A 17,204-nucleotide genomic window follows, 5' to 3' on the forward strand; every position below is an offset into this window, starting at 1 on the left:
ATTGAGTTATCTCCCAATAATGATAGATGATTTTGTCATTGTTATTTTTATTAGGGTTATCTTACATTAATCACAGAGAGAAGCTAGCAAACAATTGTACAGCTTGGTTAACGTTAAAACAAGTTTCAACTAAACAATAATGATACCTTATTCATGTATAAGAACTTTGTTAGCTACATCTACTTATCTTATATGATATTGAGATTTTTTATGACAAAAGATGAACTTTTTAATACATCCCCGTCTAAGCCTTTCTGCGGAAAAGCATACTATTATCTGATAAGGTGCATTGAAAATATTCAGTTTGAATCCGGCAACTATTTTGATTTACATAGTAAGAGCCTATAATCATAATAAACTTACAATGACATTGGTTATCTGAAACACTTATTCACGTCCTGCTTATTGCTTAGGAATAATGTATCTGAATCAAATCATTTATTTTCATTTGACTTTGAAGAATTAAAAATTTATTGATTTTTATTTACATCCCTCCAGAAACGAATTAATGGTAACCTTTACATTACGTTTGAACATCAGACAAACGAGAACAATGTACCACATTAAGCTCTACGCAATTTTCATTAACATATGTATGATTCTTATCTCATGACAATCAAGGTCATCCTAAAATAAACTTAAGTAGCTAATTTGCTTGTTTTAGTTATTCTTAGTGAATACATTTTTTACAATGTATGACTATAAAACTTTAACTTTGTCGATAGTCATTGAGGGACAAAAAGCTGGTTTTCATTGGCTCATTAGCTGAGTTAGTTTAATGGGTTCATAGACCCGATTCATAAGTTTGACATGGTACATAAGTATAATATACACTCTTGTCAAACTGCTTATTCATGAGGGCTTATTTCATACGGCATGGAAACTTATAGATTTCATTTGATTATTTTCAGCTCTTGAGACTACTTTCTTATACACAATTATAAAAACTAACGTTTTAACCATTTTGATTTATATATATAAAAAAAAATCTAAGTTATGATAAACATTGAACGCATCTTTTGCAGCTATGGGAAGAACAAAATATTCTTAAATGTATTTAACAGGCTTTTTTTTAATAGTTAAGTCAAGTGCAATATTGACTCTTCTTTGTATTGTTTATTGTTCTGAGTGGAGTCTTTTTTGAAATTCTTGATTGTTTTAATAAATAGCTCTTCACATGGCATTAATGAGTCAAACATATTAAATCTTGAGTTAACTTATATTTCACCGGGTTTGTCACAACCAATTTATTATACAATTTGTTAGTAAAAATGTATTTATAAATAAATAGACGAACTGTAAATGACCGACACAATAACTCATATCATTTAAAGGAAAACTGTCAAAAACAAGATGACTCGCATTGTTTAATACTAAGGTACACATTTTCTTTCATTTAATCACACCACCGTTTAGAGCGAGTTGTAATAATTATTAACTTCGCTCTTCTTCAATACTACATGCTGACCTATAGATGTTTTTTTTTTGTATTTTTTTCGTTGATGTCATGCTGTTTATCATATTTGTTTGTTTGTTTGTTTGTAGTTTTGTATATAAATCAGATCTTCCATACCAAATATTAATGATTTATAATAGTAACAGAGAAAAAGACTAAACATCCACTCCAGGAAAATTAGTTCATTGTCAGATGAAACCGGCCAATCAAACATGGAAACGTTACACTCATTCCATATGCCAAAATAAGTGATCCTATACTATAGTACATGTACAATGTAGCTTATAAATAAAAATAGACAGAACTACAAAATCTCTACACAATGTTCCACGAACCCATTACATTTAGGTGAATGTCCGATGAACCCTGCCAGTCAGACATAGACATTTCAATTGCAATAAAACAAATATAAAACACTAGCTATTAAAATGTCCCAAAACAGATATAATTGTGATAGTTAAACGTGTTCGTAAAAAAAAGTAATGTTAAGAAAATATTTTTGACAAACACTGAATGGCTGTATTTTCGTTCTATTTACTTATTTGGTATGATAATATGACATGTTACTTAATGTGTATATTAATGCAAATTTCTGAACACATCAACAACAAACTTAAGATATTTTGCTTTACTATCCGGTAATTCTAAATGTAAAAAAATATGAGAGAATTGTGCATATGACAGTGAAAACAGATAATACTAGATGTACTTAAAATACACAACCTTTCAACTTTTTACATGTCATACATTCTATTGCTGAATATACTAAAAATACACAAAAGCAGGTTAATCCGTGGGATGTGCTTTTCTTATTGATTCTTTTGCTATTTCATCTCAGATATAAAATGGCACAGTATTTGTTGTTGAAATGTTAAAATCGTGCAAATGAAATTCAATAGAACAAAACCATTATCATAATTATTTGTCAACAACCTGCCATAAATAACAATTTTCTACTTTTCTTAATTGTTATATTTCAGTAAGTAACATGTAAGGAGACAAACATCAACAATTATTGTCATTTATGTGACGAAACGAAAAGGCCAGTCATAAAAATACGGTATTATATACTAATTGCATGTATATATAGCAAGTACTTACATATTTTTTTTCTCCATTTTTAATCATTATGGTTAATTTTATATATAATAACCTGAACAAATGGTATATATAAACATCTGAAAATGTAATTGAAAATTGAAGCTTGGTCAGCCCAAGCAAAAAGGTAAGTTCTTTTTCTCGTACATATATTTTCATAATTACAAATGTATAAGTGTAGTCCAGGACAAATAATTAATTCGACAAAAAACAAATGATACCTGATGAATTTTATTCTTGAAACAGTAGTACTTGTCTTGCGCTTTGTAATGATATAGAACCCGCCACATTCTTTATTTATGTGCCTGTCCCAATTCAGGAGCCTTTTATTTAGTGGTTGTCGTTTATTGATGTGTTACATATTTGTTTTTCGTTCATTTTTTTGTACATAAATGAGGCCGTAAGTTTTTCTCATTTGAATTGTTCTACATTTGTCATTTCGGGGCTTTTATAGCTAACTATGCGATATGGGCTTAACTCATTGTTGAAGGCCGTACGGTGACCAGCAGTTGTTAATTTCTGAGTCATTTAGTCTCTTGTGGAGAGGTGTCTCATTGCCAATCATACCACATCTTCTTTTATTTATATCATTAAAGATACTAGAATTACAATTTGGTATTTGCGCCATACGCCCATTTCGTCTACAAAAGACTCGTACGTCAGTTACGCCCGAATGAAATTTTTTTTTTTTTAAAAAGGCGACATCAAGTAAGAAGTTGTAAACCATTGAGGGCCAAAATTTTCTAAAAGATTTGCCAAATACAGCATTGTACAGCTACGGTAAAATGTTCCTGAGGTAGAAAAGCTTTTGCAATTCAGAAAATTCTAAGTTTTGTTAAAAGTTAATTTTACAATTATGACCATATCAATGATTATTAATGTCAACACAGAAGAAATCACTAAATAAAAACATTTGTAAGGTATCTAAAATCTTGTGAATCCTCAATGCTCTTCGATATCGTACATTATTATTGCCTATATACCTTTTTTTATTTGAATGTTATTGATAAGTCATTTTTGAGACAAAACACGGGTCTTATTTAAGTTCATTTAATTTAATTAAGCGTTCCTGACGAAGACAAATACGCATTCAGTAATGTGCACACACGAAATAAAAATATATAAAAAAGTAAAATCACAAAAATACTGAACTCCGAGAAATATTCAAAACGGAAAGTCCCTAATCAAATGGCAAAATCAAATGATAAAACAAATCAAACGAATTTTCCAAAACTGTCATATTCCTGACTTGGTACAGGCATTTTCCAATGTAGAAAATGGTGGATTGAACCTAGTTTTATAGCGCCTAACCTAGCACTTGTATGACAGTCAAATTCCATTATATTTACAACGATGCGTGAACAAAACAGACATAATAGGTAAAATAGTAATAATATGGGCACAGCAGTCATCACTGTGTCACAATCTCATAAAATGTAAACGTCACATAAGAAAAAATATAAAATAATTTTGTTGTTCAAAGTATTAAAAAAAAATCACATGGGGAATGGTGGTATACAGGGTTAAAAAAATCAAAAGTATGTAAAAAAAATAATATCAGAAACAGACCGAGATTTAAAATTATCTAGAAGTTCTTAAGTATTTTAAAGAATCCATATATGATTATTACCACTACGCGAGTAAAAAAAAATTGTCTTTCAAAGTATTTTCAACTTGATGATAGAACAATAACATAATAAAGTATTAATTAGTTTCTAGAGGGTACTTTTTTGCAAAATGTCTTCTGAATTCAGGAAGAAAATTATTACCACAGGGTTAGCTGCTATTAATTGTTCGATGTGTCGTTACCGATACAAACCAACAAAAGTCTGAAATTGCCCATATATGTACTCAAAAGTTTCGACTTATACTCGACCAGTCTAAACAGATTTACACTGGTGTGTATTGTAAATGTACGTCTCTGTCACATCTGTAATGACTTTAATTTAGTTAACACTGAACTTATGAACGGACTGTTACATGTCATGCATAACAGCGTATGACTTAAGTTTGCTTCACTGTTTACCCGTGCAGACCAACTTTTAATGTAATTGATGTTATTCAATTTTCACTGGAATAGTGTTTTAGTATCTGTTGTTTGTATTGGTTATTTTCTTTTTCTATTCACAAATTTCGATAAGAGACCTTAAGCATTATTGAATCAATGAGCCAACTAATCAATTCAACAACCCCTTTTGTATTACCATACTATTTCACGAATATATTAGAGGAGTCTCAATGTCCGATTGGTCTAATTAGTAACTACTGTTTTCACCAGTCAGTCAACACGAGGTTGTGAGTTCGAACCCCGCTCGTGCGTTTGCACTGGACTCCAATCTTAAATGACTAGGACTGTCATTTTTTTTTCTATCGAAGGTCGTGGGTGTTCTCTTGGCACTCCGGCTTCCACAACTAATACGTGTACCCATGTATTCAAATAATCTATTCAAATTAAATACTTAAAGAAATTTCCTGGCTTCGGTAAACTTTTTTTGTGTTGTTCTTCTGTTTCGAATATTGTTATACTATATAGTTTTTTTTCTATTTCAGAAAAGTAATAACAATGAAGGCTGTAGTACTATTAAGGTGTCTGTTCATGACAGTCAGTGGTAAGAATATTATGTTAATACATATACCAAACTGTTGTACAAACAGTTTTAAGAAACATTCCACAAAGTATTTACGCGGTTAATTTACAATGTGTTTAATGAAAGTATCATATATTCTCTCGTCAATGACTTCAAATGAAGGTATATGTATGATAACGCATTAATTCAATTTATAATATATCTTCTTGCCTAATATATCACGTAGTGTGTTTTCAACTCCATATTTTACTGACAAAGAAAGGTAACAAAAGGCCAGCGAAAGCTGAATTAATAGTTCAGTCTAGGTGGCTGAGTGGTTTAGAGCGCTCGACAGAGTGCAGACGATGTAGTATCGATGTGCGAATAGTGTGAGTTCGAATTCCAGTGAGGGATGAACAAACAATTGCTTCTGCAAATTTGCAGATTTAACACTGTTGTGTTGATATTCAACGTTATTATAGAATATACCAATCAATAAAATTAGGGCGGAAAATTGACGAAATACATGTTCATGAACTCATACTAGCGTTGAAAAGACATCTCAGTTGCGTAGGGTTTAATGCAAATAGTTCATTATGCCTTTGGTATAATACAAAGTGAACGACGTTTCTGAAAACAAAAAAATAGCGGGTGCACATATCGACTAATCAGATTTAGTCATACTTTTCAATCTGAATAACATGCTATCTTCATAAATTGACTAAGCCCTTAAAATCTCTTTTTCTCGGCCAAACTTGACTTTAAAGACAATAACTCTTTATCCAGGTGAGACCAACATGGATGTATCTTGGCAATCATGCCACTTTTTTTTTCATATTGGCAAAATGAAAAAAACTAATAACTTTTTATTAAATTCATTTTGACCCAATAGTAACTTCAGCTGTCAATTTGATTAAAAACATAAAAGGTTAACATATGTATGAGTTATATGATAAGGTATGAATTTTTTTTTTGTAAGATTTTACAGAATATTAATTTGAATTTAAAGGTTGGAAAATGTTACTAAATTTTTACTAAGATGAGCAATGTCAATCACTCAAGCCGGTGACACTTCTGAAGAGTATTTTAGTGTGTGCTTAAATGACATAATAAATTTAATACTTTTACACAAAATCTCTGCAAAACTTTTAACTTGGTTAACATTTTTTTAAATGAATACCAAAATACAACTTTTCTGGGGTTTTTTTTAGGACAGAGCATTCAAAACAGAAATGCAGATCTTGGAGAAATAAATGATGACAATGATGATTTTGCCATTGATACTGTTATGAATTATCTCAGGTAAAACCAAAGTAGTAGTATTTTTTATTCAGCGTGTTTTAAAAATTCATAGCTTAGAATCATTTTAGTTTTCTTACTATGATGCTTTAAACAAAAATTTTGAAACTCTCGTATAGGCTATATATTTGTTTTACATAAAAAGCCAAAAAAGATCAATCTTGTTAATATGGTTTTGGTTTAGTTTCTCAACTCACTGAGTTTTATATACTGAATACTAAATAATACATACAAAATAAAACGATAATGAAAACAATATCGCTTCCGAGTGTGTCATTTTTCTCGACATTGACAATTTCTGCCTAACGTGTCATTCAATTTTAGGAAGTTTTCCTGACACATATATGAGTTTTAATGTCCCCCTTTTATCTTTCGTCTCTCTTTTTTAAAAGACATTAATGTGATACCTTTCATTCAACCTTAGTTGTCTGTTTTATAACGGGCCGTATGAACATAACTATTTTCATTCTTCATCAGGAAACGTGACTGGAACCTTGGAAGTGGGAACAACGGAAATGGTAACAATGAAAACGGGAACGAAAACGTTGGTAATTCGAATACAAAAAATAAAAAAGAAACAAATGTCGGAGGAATAGGAAATATCGGAAGTTATGGATGGAAACGTGACTGGAACCTTGGAAGTGGGAAATACGGAAATGGTAACAATGGAAATGAGAACGAAAACGTTGGTAACTCAAATACAGAAAATAATAAAGAAACAAATGTCGGAGGAATAAGATATTTCGGAGGCCGTGGATGGAAACGTGACTGCAACCTTGGAAGTGGGAACTACGAAAATGGTAACAATGGAAACGAGAACGAAAACGTTGGTAATTCGAATACAGAAAATAATAAAGAAACAAATGTCGGAAGAATAGGATATTTCGGAGGCCGTGGATGGAAACGTGACTGGAACCTTGGAAGTTGGAACTACGGTAATGGTAACAATGGAAACGAGAACGAAAACGTTGGTAATTCGAATACAGAAAATAATTAAAAAACAAATGTCGGAAGAATAGGAAATATCGGAGGCAGTAAATGGAAACGTAACTGGAACCTTGGAAGTGGGAACAACGGAAATGGTAACAATGGGAACGAGAACGAAAACGTTGGTAATTCGAATACAAAAAATAATAAAGAAACAAATGTCGGAGGAATAGGAAATATCGGAAGTTATGGATGGACACGTGACTGGAACCTTGGAAGTGGGAACAACGGAACTGGTAACAATGGAAACGAGAACGAAAACGTTGGTAATTCGAATACAGAAAATAATAAAAAAAACAAATGTCGGAAGAATAGGAAATATCGGAGGCAGTAAATGGAAACGTAACTGGAACCTTGGAAGTGGGAACAACGGAAATGGTAACAATGGGAACGAGAACGAAAACGTTGGTAATTCGAGTACAGAAAATAATAAAGAAACAAATGTCGGAGGAATAGGATATTTCGGAGGACGTGGATGGAAACGTGACTGGAACCTTGGAAGTGGAAACTACGGAAATGGTAACAATGGAAACGAGAACGAAAACGTTGGTAATTCGAATACAGAAAATAATAAAGAAACAAATGTCGGAAGAATAGGAAATATCGGAGGCAGTAAATGGAAACGTAACTGGAACCTTGGAAGTGGGAACAACGGAAATGGTAACAATGGGAACGAGAACGAAAACGTTGGTAATTCGAATACAAAAAATAATAAAGAAACAAATGTCGGAGGAATAGGAAATATCGGAAGTTATGGATGGAAACGTGACTGGAACCTTGGAAGTGGGAACAACGGAAATGGTAACAATGGAAACGAGAACGAAAACGTTGGTAATTCGAATACAGAAAATAATAAAAAAAACAAATGTCGGAAGAATAGGAAATATCGGAGGCAGTAAATGGAAACGTAACTGGAACCTTGGAAGTGGGAACTACGGAAATGGTAACAATGAAAACGAGAACGAAAACGTTGGTAATTCGAATACAGAAAATAATAAAGAAACAAATGTCGGAGGAATAGGATATTTCGGAGGACGTGGATGGAAACGTGACTGGAACCTTGGAAGTGGGAACTACGGAAATGGTAACAATGGAAACGAGAACGAAAACGTTGGTAATTCGAATACAGAAAATAATAAAGAAACAAATGTCGGAAGAATAGGAAATATCGGAGGCAGTAAATGGAAACGGAACTGGAACCTTGGAAGTGGGAACAACGGAAATGGTAACAATGGGAACGAGAACGAAAACGTTGGTAATTCGAATACAAAAAATAATAAAGAAACAAATGCTAGAAGAATAGGAAACGTTGAATGGAAAATGGGTGGCAAAAGATAAATAAGGTAACTTGTCGCAAAATAATGATTTATATATCGATCCAATCACAATTGAGAAGTCGACTTTATCAGTTTGATATCCCTCATAAACCAATTGTTAACAGCGAAACAAAAACTTGGTATCTAATGATAAACTGGATATTTGTATCATTCCAAGCATCTCGCTTTTTGTTTCGGATCTTTTTAAACAGTTTCAATTGAGTTAAGCCTTCCAATTGATATTTTATCGTGTGTTTTTATATGTTGTGATGTTATACTATTGTTTCAAAAAAGGGAGAAGGTTTGGTACATCAAAACGTTTAATCCCGCTGCAAATGTTTGAACCTCGTAAGTCAGGAATCTGATGTACCGTAGTTGTCGTTTGTTTATGTAATTTATACGTGTTTCTCGTTTCTCGATTTTTATATAGATTAGACCGTTGGTTTTCCAGTTTGAATGGTTTTACACTAGTAATTTTGGGGCCCTTTATAGCGAGTTGTTCGGTGTGAGCCAAGGCTCCATGTTGAAGGCCGTACATTGACCGAAAAGGGTTTGCTTTAATAAATTGTTATTTGGATTGATAGTTGTTTCATTGGTTCGTTTTCGACAAACATGTATGAGATTGTTTCTACCTTTGGAAAAATTCTCCTCTCACTTTAGGGTCATTTTGCCTGTTTCATCCCGATTTTTTATAAGGTTCGTTTTGCCAAGTCGGATTTTGTCTTTTTGTATATTTTGTACTGTTGTTTGTCTTTTAATGTTCTTTTTTCCTGTTTTGCTATGGCGTTGTCAGTTTACTGTCGATTTATGAGTTTGAATCTCCCGTCGGTATATTTTTACTCTATTGTTGAGTTATCAAGTTATATTTGTTTGTCTTACTTATCCAGTCTTTGTAGAGTCATTTCAGTAGTTGTTTACCTGTACGAACAACACATCACGAACGTGTCTAAAAATTTACGAAACAGTCCTTGGTTGTCTGCTAGGAAATGCATGAACAGTACTGTGTCAACAACAAGAAAATATCTACAAAATACTTTCAAATCCTAACAAGACTAAACGTTTTAAATTTCAGTCTTTACAGATGATGTAAAGACCAAAAATAATTCATTTACTGTATAGATTATATATAATCCATGTATAGTTGAACATGAATACCAAAAACCGGTACAATATCGTTTTGTAAATCTAAGTGAATGATATAAAACTTTTAACACGACTAAATCCTTTATATTTATAATTCCTACTATATATTTTGTCAACTAAAGAACAAATCAGAAAACAATTGTTTAGTTATTAAATATGAGAACATTTAAACGTTTTGTAAAACTAAAAATACAATATTGGATTCTATTTTTTTTTTTGGTGTTTTACAGGAAAAGAAAAGAAGTTAGGACATTTAACGCCAGTCATCACTTTTTTGTACTTGCGATGCAGATATAGCACATATAACTGAACAGTATACTCGTTTTGTTTATACACTTCTTTGAAATTGTTGTTTGCAAGTAAAATATGATCAACAATTTCACCATATTTAGATAATTTTACGAATATATATTTAGATTGTTTTTTATCAATATGTATAATTTCAGCAAATGACTATTTATTGTAAGTGTTGGTTTTGCTGTAATCGATTTGTCTTCATAAAAATATACTACTTAATTTTTCAACACATGTTCAATGTATTTACGATGTTTGATTGTGTCTTGTTCTTACACAAACAAAAGTAACTTCCCCAATCAAAAACATATTGAGCCTGATGTTTAAAATTATGAAACATTTCTTTCAAAGGCAATTCATGGAAAGGGCAGCTGCAATCCATTTTTACGTAATTTGAAATTTTCAAATTCTAAGAGAGAGAGAATAATCCAAGGGACCTCAAAAAGTCTTAGAAACATTCAATATGACATTCAGATAATACTCAGAGAAATAAAGACCAATACACTAATTTATTTTAATAATTTATTTTGTATAACATATACCCCTATATTATCTTAGTAGTTTTGTCACATATTAATAGAAATGCATAATTTGTGTTATTTCTTTGGCTGAATACTTGCTTTATTTGAATAAATTTGAATTTCAAATAGTATAGTTTATGATGTTTAAGGTTGTTATTGCACAAATACAACGCTTACGGTTTATGTATGTGTCTTCCTTCGATTGTGGTGGGTTTTTTTTCTCCATTTGTTTTAGCAGTTGTACAGCTTGCTACCTTTCTTTTGTCAACAATATTCTACCAAATGTGTAAGCTAAAAGAACGTGAAGAATATCAAAAGTTGATCATGTTTCTAGCTATAAACCAGGTTAAACCTACCTCTTCTAAGGAAATTGAGTGTACTAATAGATATAAGAAGATTTGATATGAGTTCTAATGAGACAACTATCCAAGAAGTCAAAATATGTATAAATAAACTTTTAAAGGTCAAAGAATGGTCTTCAACACGAAGCCCTGGCTCACAATAAACAGCAAGCTATACAAGACACCAAACACGACTGGTATAAACCATTCAAACAAGAAAACCAACGGTCTTATCTATATAGAAAATAGAAACCAGAAACACGTATGAACCACATCAACAAACAACAACCACTGGAGATCAGGTTTCTTACTAACAACAGGTGCAAATAAATGCATCGTGTTTAAATCTTTTGATAGGTATCAACCTTCACCCTTACCTGAAACAATAATTCCAATGAAACAACTTTCATCAAAGTGCCAATTTGTAAAAGTAAACCTTTAAAGTCGAAATGAAGTCGTCAACACGGAGCCCTGGCTCACATGTGCACTGACCAGCAGCTATAGAGGAAACCACACACGACTAGTTTAAATCATTCAAACCGAAAAACTAACTTTCTAATATATATATATACAACAAAACAAGAAACAAGAAAAACTTATGAATCACATCAACAAACAATAACCACACTGAACTAATAAGTCTTCAAAGAAATGCAGCGGGTTTAAGCGTTGTAAGGTAGATGCAAGGTATACCTCCATCTTTGATTGTACAATCCAATTACAAAATCCCTTCAAGTGAATAATTCATCAGCGATGTGTTGTTGCTTTTTTGACATTTCAAAAACCAAAGTGGCTGCTAATAACAAATTATTATTTCATGATTTTACTTTGATAAATGATTGAACCAAAAAAAATCACGTTCAAATTTTGTTCATATCTCTTAGCTTATGCCCCTTCAGTATATGTTTGTGCAAAATTCGTAATCTTCATAACCATAAAAGTAATGAAAAATAATTGAATTTGGAAATGGTAAAAGCTCTACTGGACAAAAACGAATCCTCAAAAATAAATGATGTACCGTGTAAGGTTAACAATACATGGGTTAACAGTGTTGCTAATAGTTTTGATTTGAAATATATGACTTTTCAATGGTGTTCAGCAATGTAAGCTGTTTGCCTGTGTGTGGTTTTTTTTGCCTTGAGCTAACTGATTTTCTGTCATGGACGGATTTTCAATGTTCATCTTTTATTTGTTTTGACACTCTATCAATTTCAATAACAGTTAAGGTTGAGATACAACAATTGTATAAAAATAGTTTTGCATTATCCAGTTTTATTCTCTCTTTTCATGCTCAAATAAAATAAACATTCGATGATAAGGGTTTTGCTACGAACCATTGAATAAAAGTAGAAACTACTATAATCTGCTGGACAATAAAACAAATCTGGACGGAGACAACACGTAATCCTTTTTTATTTCATTGCTTATTGGTATTTAAGGTGTTTTTTACCATTCCCGTCCACGATTTTGATCAACGACAGTTGTTTCTATGTACATGCAGTTCGATACGCCATTGTTTGCAACATGTTAATCAAATTGTACGAATACTACAGTCCTCTCGTGTGCACTTGTGAGAAACGAATAGATATAAGTAATAATTTATGCTGCATTAATAATGAAATAAGTAATTCATGTCGATGTCTATTCAACAATTGAAATGCGTATATCATTAAACTGTGCATTAAATTTTAGCATACTTAAAAAAATTATCAACATGTGATCTGACAGCTACCGACGACCAAACAGCAAATCCGCTGAATCATGAATATTTCAGTAAATCTGAAACAACTCGACTATAACTACATCTGCTTATATACAGGACCTTGTTGATTCGTAAACACCTTTTACTTCTTGGAACCTTCATACTGTCGCATTTAGAAAATGAACACTCTTGAATTATTGAAATGACTGTATAGCTAATAATACTTTGACAGCTGTTTTGAATACCCAGTCCTTAAAATTTTACAGGAAATTGTATTTGGTATTAGTTTTTGAAAAATGTAAAACAAGTTAGAAGTTCTGCAGACATTTGTGTAAGAGTACTAAGTTTGTTTTGTCATTAACACACACACTAAAACTCTCTGAAGTGTCACAGGGCTTTAGTGATTGACATTGCTCACATTAGTAAATATTTGGTAACATTTCCAAACCATATAATTCTAATTGTTATTCTGTAAAATCTTACAAAAAAATTGAACTTATGTCTTATCATATAACTCATACATGTGTTAATTCTGAATGATTTTGTAAAGAATAGATAATACTTTTATATGGACACATTGTAAATTAACCGTGTAACTACTTAGTGTTATGTTTCTAAAAACTGCTTTTATTACAGTTTGGTATACGTATTAACATAATATTCTTACCACATACTGCCATGAAAAGACAGCTAAATGTAATTATAGCCTTCATTATTACTAGCTTTCTGAAATAGAAAAAAAGTACAATATAGTATAGCATTGTCGTTAAGATTGCATGTTATCTAAACACCATTCATATGGCTGTTAAAACATGTTGTTTTTGAGTATATGTGCAAGCTCGTATACAACACTACACGAAATCCCGGTTTTGAAGAGGTATGCAAATGTTAAGTAAATGTATTTAGATACCGACATTTACATATATTTACAAACCGCTGCATTTAGTTTATCATGTCTTTACATGTTGTAAATATCAACATTTCTTGTGATATACTCTTTATGGGCTGTTATAAGAGACCGCGGTTTATAGAATAAATTAACACATAATCAACAAACTCATCATAGATACCATATATTTACGCCAGACGCGCGTTTCGTCTACAAAAGACTCATCCGTGACTCTCAATTAAAATATGTTAAAAAGTCCAAATAAAGTACGAAGTTGAAGAGTATTAAGGATACAAAAATCCTAACAGTTTTGCCAAACACAGCTAAGTTAATCTATTCCTGAGGTATGAAAGCCTTAATAATTTAAAATATAAGTTCTCTTAACAGTTAATTTATAATCAATGATAAATCACGTCAACACAGAAGTGCTGACCATTGAGCTAGTGAGACCCCCGTGGAATTAAAACTCCACCAGCAGTGGCTTCGACCCAGCGGTTGTAAATAAACTGATCATAGATACCAGGATTGAAATTTTATATGTACTCCAGACTCGCGTTTCGTCTACTTATGTATTTGTATTACTCTGAAAATGGAAATCTTTTTCATGTATTTTTCTATGTCGTAAACTCATTAATTTGTTTCTAGAATAAAATTCATCAGGTAACATTTGTTTTTGTCAAATTAATTATTTGTCTAGGACTATATATTTATAATAATTTGTTAAGAAGTTATACGTACAAGAAAAATAGCTTACATTTTTGTTTGGAATGACTGAGCTTCAATTTTCAAACTACATACTCGGATGTTGATATTTACCATTTGGTCTGGTTATTATATACAAAATTAACCTTAATAATTATAAATGAAATAATATGTAACATGTGTAAGTACTTGCTATATATACATTGAATTAGTATGTGATACAGTATTTTTATGAGTGGCATTTTCGTTTCGTCACATAAATGACAATAATTGATGATGTTTGTCTCCGTACGTGTTACTTACTGAAGTATAACAATTAAGAAAATGCGAAAATTGTTATCTATGACAAGTTGTTGACAAATAATTATGATAATGTTTGGGTTCTGTTGATTTTCATTTGCACGATGTTGACATTCCAACATCAAACACTGTGTGTTTTTCCATTTGTTACAGATTCATAATTTAGATATTATCTCAACTATCAACACTACAGGAATATACACAACAGTAAAACAGATGTTCATGAAGGCCATTTAAAATAACCACAATAATACACTTTACTCATCAAAATATCTGAAAAACAAATTAAGGTGGTACCCAACACCTTAACTAAAATAGTTTGGCTCGTTTAATTTTCATAAAATTTTGACCAAGTATTTACTTTGACCCTTCGACAAAGACATAAAAATTTCAAAACATTTGAACCAACCAATTTATCGGAAAAATTACACTGGTTATATAGCAGTTTGGCAAACACTAATTTTGATCATTGAGATGCTTAATAATCCCTTTACAACACAACGTTATTAAAACGTTTAGCTAATTTGACAGAGTTATCTCCCTGTAGTGTTAGGTACCACCTTAATGAACTTTGCAAGGTGATTTTTCTTTTTGTCATTAGAAGGTTCTGAATGATTTCTACTTCATACAAGTATAAAACAAAGTCGATAAAAAGGCGTGCACAATAAATCATTACCCACTACACTACCGAAGACTGTCTGTTTAAAAATTAGTCCTCCAACATGTCCAAACTCAACAAATATATTGTCGATTAAAAAGTCCAGCTCTTTAATAGTATCATATTCACTGTATTTTCTGATAGAATCAGTGTGGCTCTTCACAAAATAATAATACTGTATAACACGAACACGTAATGTATATCCACAATTTATGTTTTAAATGAAAAAGCTTTGTGTAATGTGATGGTGAAGCGGAGCTTTTAAATGAGCAAAGGGAATAGTAATATAAAGCGTAGAACAATCAAAGGCTTTCATGGTGAAATTGCAGTTTGTGATCTGAGATTAAGCAGTAGATCTTTTGAATTTTTAAAAATCCACATCTGATTGGCACCACTGGATGAATGAATATTATCACAATGTTTTGAAGGCCTTATTTCACTGTAGAAAGTATAGAAATCAACATTGAAGAAACATGTTTAGTAAGACTTCCTGACAATCCAGTTATGTATCGTTCTTTATACGGAGTTTTACAAAATTTTGCTATCTAGTATTATATCGGTATATATTTTCGTTTTCTTTATTATGAAAGGAGGACAAATATTTGATTTTGTAAAATTTCATCCTTTAAAAAGGGTGTTTAAGAATATGCATGATTACATTTTTGTACAAGTTGTGCTGTTTATTCCAAGGTCGTTTAAAAGGCATTGCAAATAATGGTTGTTACATACGAAGATAATATTATTGGAGGTTGTGTCTGCTGGAACAACGACAATTTGTCATGCAAAGAGGATTAGGCTTCATTGAATTCTGATCAAATTCATAATGGTAAATCTGAATAATCGAATTTGTGTTTACTAAGCATATGATTACCTTATTTGATCCTTCGGTTATTCATGTTATTGTCGTTTTCCCCAATATTTATTTATTCAAATTTAAAAAAAATTATTTTCATTACGTTAGTGTTTATTCCATATTCATTCCGAGTTTTATAGCATATTTAGATTTCTCTCTTTTTAATTGTGTTAGTTTTTTTTATTAGTCGCAGATGTACACATTATGTTAAAATAGAACGATTTTGGAAAATTGCAAATTACAGTTAAGAAATCAATATTTATCATGTTTATATATAGAAAATAAGTTTTCTTTTTTTCTTCAAAAAGTAAATTTTATATCATGTTTCTCGGAAAATTTTATATGTTTATTATATTAGAAGACACACCTCCAATGATAGTAATTTTGATAAAATATTAACGTTAATTGATAACTCTACTCTAGTAATTGTACTGTACTATACATTGTTCTTAAACATGTTTAACAATGCTTGATTGATAATGTCTTGCACATTATACACATGGTATCAGTGGCCATACAGGTAATAATAAATTATAGAGTAATTTTGTAGATGACCCCGATATCATATTGTATTAATCTTCCATCCAACACGAACGCCAACTCAATAAGCAAGAGTTTAGGTACTTGTGCTTTTGTTTCAATAATCGAGTGGAAATGGTAGTGAAACAAATATGCCAACCCTTCCTGTTTTTAATTTGAAAAAAAACATTTCGTTTAAAAAAAAAATGAAGTTAAATTTCATATAACTGCGATGGCATTCTATTAAATCACAACTAATCAGGCGTCACTCCTTAGGTACTTTTTGAGTAAATATTAGCTTTGATGACACTAATATAGTTTATTAAACAAAATACTGATTTGGTAATATGAAGTAATCTAAACAATGTGTTTAGGAAAACTATAATTACATTACCCTTTGTATAAAAAACTGTAATAACAACCAATTCACACCATATTTGAGCTTAGAAAAACACTGCTTCATATATTTGTTTAAGGTCATATTATGATTAAAGCATATGATACTGTGTTAACATCTTCATTTTTTTTTTTATATATATTATTACAATTGAGAATCGAA

General features: G+C 31.2%; 2 protein-coding genes across 2 annotated transcripts; both read left to right on the forward strand.

Annotated features, from left to right (window-relative positions):
• Nucleotides 1-2,646: 2,646 nt before the first annotated feature.
• Nucleotides 2,647-7,585, forward strand: LOC139527956 (uncharacterized PPE family protein PPE21-like). Its single transcript, XM_071323697.1, has 4 exons — nucleotides 2,647-2,681; nucleotides 5,105-5,163; nucleotides 6,333-6,423; nucleotides 6,898-7,585. The coding sequence occupies exons 2-4, from the start codon at nucleotides 5,118-5,120 to the stop codon at nucleotides 7,415-7,417; spliced, it is 657 nt and encodes a 218-aa protein (XP_071179798.1). The 5' UTR covers nucleotides 2,647-2,681; nucleotides 5,105-5,117; the 3' UTR covers nucleotides 7,418-7,585.
• An 8-nt stretch (nucleotides 7,586-7,593) lies between these two features.
• LOC139527957 (putative uncharacterized protein DDB_G0286901) lies at nucleotides 7,594-8,750 on the forward strand. The gene is given in 2 exon segments (XM_071323698.1): nucleotides 7,594-8,288; nucleotides 8,290-8,750. Coding segments are annotated over 2 exon segments (1,149 nt in total). The 5' UTR covers nucleotides 7,594-7,595; the 3' UTR covers nucleotides 8,746-8,750.
• Nucleotides 8,751-17,204: the final 8,454 nt, after the last annotated feature.

Source organism: Mytilus edulis, chromosome 6 (assembly GCF_963676685.1).
Source record: "Mytilus edulis chromosome 6, xbMytEdul2.2, whole genome shotgun sequence".
NCBI lineage: Eukaryota > Metazoa > Mollusca > Bivalvia > Mytilida > Mytilidae > Mytilus > Mytilus edulis.

Excerpts from the sequence above, each read along its gene's own strand:
- LOC139527956 (XM_071323697.1), top strand. The coding sequence starts at position 5,118 with ATGAAGGCTGTAGTACTATTAAGGTGTCTGTTCATGACAGTCAGTG. Across the intron at positions 5,164-6,332 it reads TCTGTTCATGACAGTCAGTG|GACAGAGCATTCAAAACAGA; the intron begins GTAAGAATATTA and ends GGTTTTTTTTAG. Across the intron at positions 6,424-6,897 it reads ACTGTTATGAATTATCTCAG|GAAACGTGACTGGAACCTTG; the intron begins GTAAAACCAAAG and ends ATTCTTCATCAG.